Here is a 6,142-nt window from a genome sequence, read left to right on the forward strand (position 1 = left end):
ATCTAGCTAATTTGGTGGTATGTCAACTAATGTATGAAGAAATTAGATTTAGTCATAGCGACTTAATTATTTATTAATAGTGTGTAACAGGAATTCATGATACATCATGTTTTTATGAGTCAATGCAATAGGCATTACTATGCTCATATAAAAAGCTCTAGTGTTATCTGTTTAGACCAGGACAAATGTGTTTATTTCAGGGGATTGCCCTGAGTGTTCTCCTTTTCACCATTACCATTCAGTGATTCATTTTGGGATTCTACTCATTTCTTTCCCGCAACAGTTGAATAAACAGTGGAAGGAACAAACACTGTGCTTGTGATGTCATACATTTTATTGAAGTAATGAACAATTGTGACATGAAATGAAAGTGGCATGTAAATGATTAAGCACACAAACAGTATAATTATTTGAAATGTGAAAACGCAAATTTCCTTTTCTTTCTGTCTGGGTCATGTCTCAACTTGATGTGGAGAAAACATGTAGACACTAGCGGTCTGAGGTGTCAAATGATACATTTGATTAAGTGTAATTGGATGCTATTATATGCTTTCCATGTCCGTATACAGACAGGAGCACCTCTTTCTGGAGTTCTCTGTCCTGATTGGATAAAGCAGGCAGGGATACCAGGACATTTTTTTCTCCTGCGTAACTGACTAAACACTCTGTAACAGTTATTACTGTTGGAATATAGAGCTATTTAACACTTATTTTAATAAGAAAATAAAACTAACAGCAGCTTTAATAAATCCTGAAATGTTAACAGAAAGGAAGTTTGAGCTACGACAAACAGCCGCTCCTTCATTAAAACCTTTTTTTGAAGCAGTTCAAGCAATGCTGCGCATTTTATAATTTGAGGAAAAAAATATGACATGAATAGGGAAATAACTGCTTTGCAATCTTTAGAAAATGTCTATGTCATTTATATGTTGAATCTCATCTAACTGACTCATAAGTTGCAGATCCATTCCAGGTTCATACTGTTACTGCTATTCCCAGTGGTTTGTGCTCAGCTGCTGGGAGACATACTGGCAGAAACACACCCCTCCCTCCAGGTGACCAGTGGAGCTTGGCTGGGGAAAGGGAAAGTGTTTTTTAGCAAGGCAGCAGGCGTAACCTGATGAGAAGAAGATCAGAGCTCTTTCAAACATTTCTTCAGCAACGTCCTGCTCAGAAAATGTTTGTGCAAACTCATGTTTGCAACCGTCCAGAGAAACATACACCAGGTAGATTTTTTTGTTTGACTGACAGCCCATTAACACCTTCTCCTCAGAGAGGAGTTTGTTTGCCTGGCCTATAGCTTTCTGCATCTCCCTCACTATGTTCTTCTCATCATCATTTTTCCAGAGACCAATATGAATAAGTAACCCCACTGGAACACAAAACAGATTACAGATAATGGACACAAATACTCCATTAGACATATCCTTTGGGATTGAATATTTACCATGGATCATACCTGTCATATATAAAGAAAATGCTAACAAAATTAAAACAATTATTACACCAATAATGTAGATCAGGACTCTAACCCACATTGGGCGCAGCCACACTTTATTTTGAGAGACACTGTTGATCATCCTCACAGCCTCTCTGTACTTCTCGTGGTCCTCAATGATCAGGCGCAGTTGGTCGGGCACCTCCATGTCACTGAACTGACCTGAATCCCATTTACAGAGTCGCTCATCATTGACAGCAGTCAAAGGCTGCAGGGCCTTCCCGTTGTAGATAGAGGGAGGCTGGAAGGGCACCACAGTGGACCCTTGAAGCTGCTTGTTGGGGGTGCAGAGCACCTTGAGCAGCTTATTCATAAAGTCGGGGTCATTGGCCTCCAGGTAGGTGAGGTGGCAAAGGTGGAGTGGAACAGAGACTCCTGGCTCCAGCAGCACTGGGACGATGGGCTTCCTCTCCAGGCAGTCTCGGAACAAAGACATGTTGGCCTCCAGGAGACACCAGCGACTCCTCACAAACTCTGGGCTGAGAACCAGCAGGACCTTCTGGCTCTCCTGGATGCAGTCGGACATGTTTTCCAACACGGTGCGGCCCGGAGTGAAGTCACGCTCATGGTAGCACACCTGCAGGCCGCAGGACTCCAGCTGGTTGATGAGAGAGTGGGTCCACTGGTAGTCGGTGCTGCTGTAGCTAATGAAGACATGGTAACACTCACCATCCCTCAGTGTGGGAGGAACATAAACAGAGGGAGACAGTGGGACATCAGGTTGTGACTGAATGTCTGAAGTCTCAAGGGAATTCATTGGCTCCATTATCTCTGAAAAATGAAAGAGAGATGAAATATAACCTAGAAATGTAGACATCTTTTCCAAAGATTTCATGCAGCCATTTTTTTTATGGCGCTGCTGCTCGGCATAACTCATTCACTTCAAGTCATTAGAGTTTTCCTTTAATTAATTGATTGCTGTTTTCAGAACTCTGTTTTTAAGGTGTGATACAAGCAGAATGTATATGCATTCACATTTACAGCAAGAAATACTCAAATGACCTAACCTTAATTTAGAGGGAGGAAAAAGTTTTTTGCTCATTTCATGTCAACACTGGTGAGAGGCTTTTATGGGTTTCTTAATGACTCAAAAGTTTACCAGCTCACAAAAATGTGTTTTTTAACTGAAGCATATCATCAAGTAAACCAACATTTTGAAAATGTTCAATTACTCACAGGTGGTTTATTCTCAGTCTCATGAAAAGTCCAATACTTACATGTAAATCCACAGTGAAAACAAAAATATTTCTGTCCTCTCTTCTGAGCCTCAGGTGTATATTTATGTTTTGTTCATTTCCTACATTCACAGTACAAACAGTCGATTTCTAAACTTCTCAAAGTCATCCTGATACTCCCACATGTAATACAGAACAAAGTATTGTGAAACAAGTTTGCTTTTGTGGCAAACATGAGTTCAAATCACTTAGTGTTGCTCCAAATATGCAGTAAGCATTTGTGCATAAAGAAATAAAGTTGTAATCAAATACACTCAAGTACAAAGTTATAAAGTTGTAAAGATGCTTTAAGTGTGCACATAACAGAGAAACATGTTAATCAGTGAAGTAAATTCATTGAGGAAGTTCTACATGTTAGCTTTCATTCTTCTATTGATTTTGCTAAATAAACATCAACAACAGTGTCCTGCTGCTCTTTTTCAGAGTGAAAGCTACAATCACAATAAAAGTAGAACAGACAATACACAGAAATGTACATTCATACCTGCTCATGATACATTTATTCCAAACAAACAAAGGAGAGTGATCACATCATATGAGTGAACAAGAACTGAAACTAAACTCAGGAAAAAGGGAACGCCGTCACTCTTCTGCTCTCAGGTTTGTTAAAGAGACATCCTTCCTTCTGACATCTGGGCTTCTAACATGAAGCAACTGTGCCTTTTAATAGCTCTCAGTGACTCATGTTAGGACAGATACTGCATGTTGTCTGGCTGAGTTTGCTTCAAATAAGACTGTAGAGTGATTGCTTGAGAGTAATAGTATTTATAGGTCATGTTTTTAAAGCTACAAAGTATGTGCTCTTCTGAGACTGATAATGCACCTTAAATATATTGGGCAGATAACAGATTTTGTTCAACTGCAGGGAGACGTATGGACAGAAAAACACTCCCCCCTCTGGGTGACCAGTGGAGCTCGGCTGGAGACACCGGTGGACTAAAATGAAGGGGGAGGGCGGGGTGGTGGCAGGAGGGGATCGGACCCCACCTGGTGACCCCATGTTCGATAAACCTGACAAAAATAGCCCTCTTGGATGCGCTTTCAGTCAAATAGTTAATAGTTCTCCATGTGTTTGATTACAGAGGAGAAGGATAATTGTCTTGATTTTTAATCTTGTATTATCTGCTCTAGACCACAATAGATGTGTTAATATTCGTGAGATTGCTCTTTATCAATCTCAAATTCAGTTTGAGATGATTTTTTCTCCCATGACCGTTAAATAAATGGCAAAAGGAACTGAATACTGTGCCTGTCATGTCATATGTTTTATTGAAGTAATTAACAATTCAAATGGAATCAAAATGATCAAACACAAAAACACAAGTAGAAAAGTGTTTGCTAATGCTAGTCAGCATCAGACCTTTTCCAATGAAACCTGATGATTTCCATGTCTTCTCCTTCTGGGGTCACAGCAGCAAGTATTTGTTATCCTTAAATCCTTCTGACATGCCGTTTTTCTACTTAAATTTATCATGATGTGAACCACCTGATTTGGAATCTTAAAAAATGTTCAAGTCATTTATAAAAATATTACTAAGAATAGTTTGTCTTGATACATTTGTCTTGATACTCATCTGATATACTCATAAATTGCAGATCCATTCCAGGTTCATACTGTTACTGCTATTCCCAGTGGTTTGTGCTCAGCTGCTGGGAGACATACTGGCAGAAACACACCCCTCCCTCCAGGTGACCAGTGGAGCTTGGCTGGGGAAAGGGAAAGTATCTTTTAGCAAGGCAGCAGGCGTAACCTGATGAGAAGAAGATCAGAGCTCTTTCAAACATGTCTTCAGCAACGTCCTGCTCAGAAAATGCTTGTGCAAACTCATGTTTGCAACCGTCCAGAGAAACATACACCAGGTAGATTTTTGAATTGGACTGACAGCCCATTAACACCTTCTCCTCAGAGAGGAGTTTGTTTGCCTGGCCTATAGCTTTCTGCATCTCCCTCACTATGTACTTCTTTTCATCATTTTTCCAGAGACCAATATGAATAATCAATGCCAGTGGAATACAGAAGAGACTACAAATGGCAACCACACGTATTGCAAAAGGGATTTCTGTACTAACTTTGCTGAATGAAGGATCAATGATATTAATTGTCAGAAATGTAAACCCTTGTGCAATACCTACAACAAAGAGTACACCAATAATGTAGATCAGGGCTCTAACCCAAATTGGGCGCAGCCACACTTTATTTTGAGAGACACTGTTGATCATCCTCACAGCCTCTCTGTACTTCTCGTGGTCCTCAATGATCAGGCGTAGCTGGTCCGGCACCTCCATGTCACTGAACTGACCTGAATCCCATTTACAGAGTTGCTCATCATTGACAGCAGTCAAAGGCTGCAGGGCCTTCCCATTGTAGATAGAGGGAGGCTGGAAGGGCACCACAGTGGACCCTTGAAGCTGCTTGTTGGGGGTGCAGAGCACTTTGAGCAGCTTATTCATAAAGTCGGGGTCGTTGGTCTCCAGGTAGGTGAGGTGGCAGAGGTGGAGTGGAACAGAGACTCCTGGCTCCAGCAGCACTGGGACGATGGGCTTCCTCTCCAGGCAGTCTCTGAACAAAGACATGTTGGCCTCCAGGAGACACCAGCGACTCCTCACAAACTCTGGGCTGAGAACCAGCAGGACCTTCTGGCTCTCCTGGATGCAGTCGGACATGTTTTCCAACACGGTGCGGCCCGGAGTGAAGTCACGCTCATGGTAGCACACCTGCAGGCCGCAGGACTCCAGCTGGTTGATGAGAGAGTGGGTCCACCTGTAGTCGGTGCTGCTGTAGCTAATGAAGACATGGTAACACTCACCATCCCTCAGTGTGGGAGGAACATAAACAGAGGGAGACAGTGGGACATCAGGCTGTGACTGAATGTCTGAAGTCTCAAGGGAATTCATTGGCTCCATTATCTCTGAAAAATGAAAGAGAGATGAAATATAACCTAGAAATGTAGACATCTTTTCCAAAGATTTCATGCAGCCATTTTTTTTTTTATGGCGCTGCTGCTCAGCATAACTCGTTCACTTCAAGTCATTAGAGTTTTCCTTTAATTAATTGATTGCTGTTTTCAGAACTCTGTTTTTAAGGTGTGATACAAGCAGAATGTATATGCATTCACATTTACAGCAAGAAATACTCAAATGACCTAACCTTAATTTAGAGGGAGGAAAAAGTTTTTTGCTCATTTCATGTCAACACTGGTGAAAGGCTTTTATGGGTTTCTTAATGACTCAAAAGTTTACCAGCTCAGAAAAATGTGTTTTTTAACTGAAGCATATCATCAAGTTAATCAACATTTTGAAAATGTTCAATTACTCACAGGTGGTTTATTCTCAGTCTCATGAAAAGTCCAACACTTACATGTAAATCCACAGTGAAAACAAAAATATTTCTGTCCTCTCTTCTGAGCCT

The 6,142-nt window shown here is 41.1% G+C and overlaps 1 protein-coding gene across 1 annotated transcript; it reads right to left on the minus strand.

The window, feature by feature from the left end:
* Positions 1-316: 316 nt before the first annotated feature.
* LOC141001687 (uncharacterized) lies at positions 317-5,706 on the minus strand. The gene is made up of 2 exons (XM_073472840.1): positions 3,218-5,706; positions 317-2,269 (listed from the first exon to the last, which is right to left on the minus strand). Exon 1 carries the CDS (start codon positions 5,704-5,706, stop codon positions 4,357-4,359), a length of 1,350 nt encoding a protein of 449 aa, XP_073328941.1. The 3' UTR covers positions 317-2,269; positions 3,218-4,356.
* Between the last annotated feature and the right edge of the window lie 436 nt (positions 5,707-6,142).

Source organism: Pagrus major, chromosome 8 (assembly GCF_040436345.1).
Source record: "Pagrus major chromosome 8, Pma_NU_1.0".
Classification (NCBI taxonomy): domain Eukaryota; kingdom Metazoa; phylum Chordata; class Actinopteri; order Spariformes; family Sparidae; genus Pagrus; species Pagrus major.

Excerpts from the sequence above, each read along its gene's own strand:
- LOC141001687 (XM_073472840.1), bottom strand. The coding sequence starts at position 5,706 with ATGAAATCTTTGGAAAAGATGTCTACATTTCTAGGTTATATTTCATCT.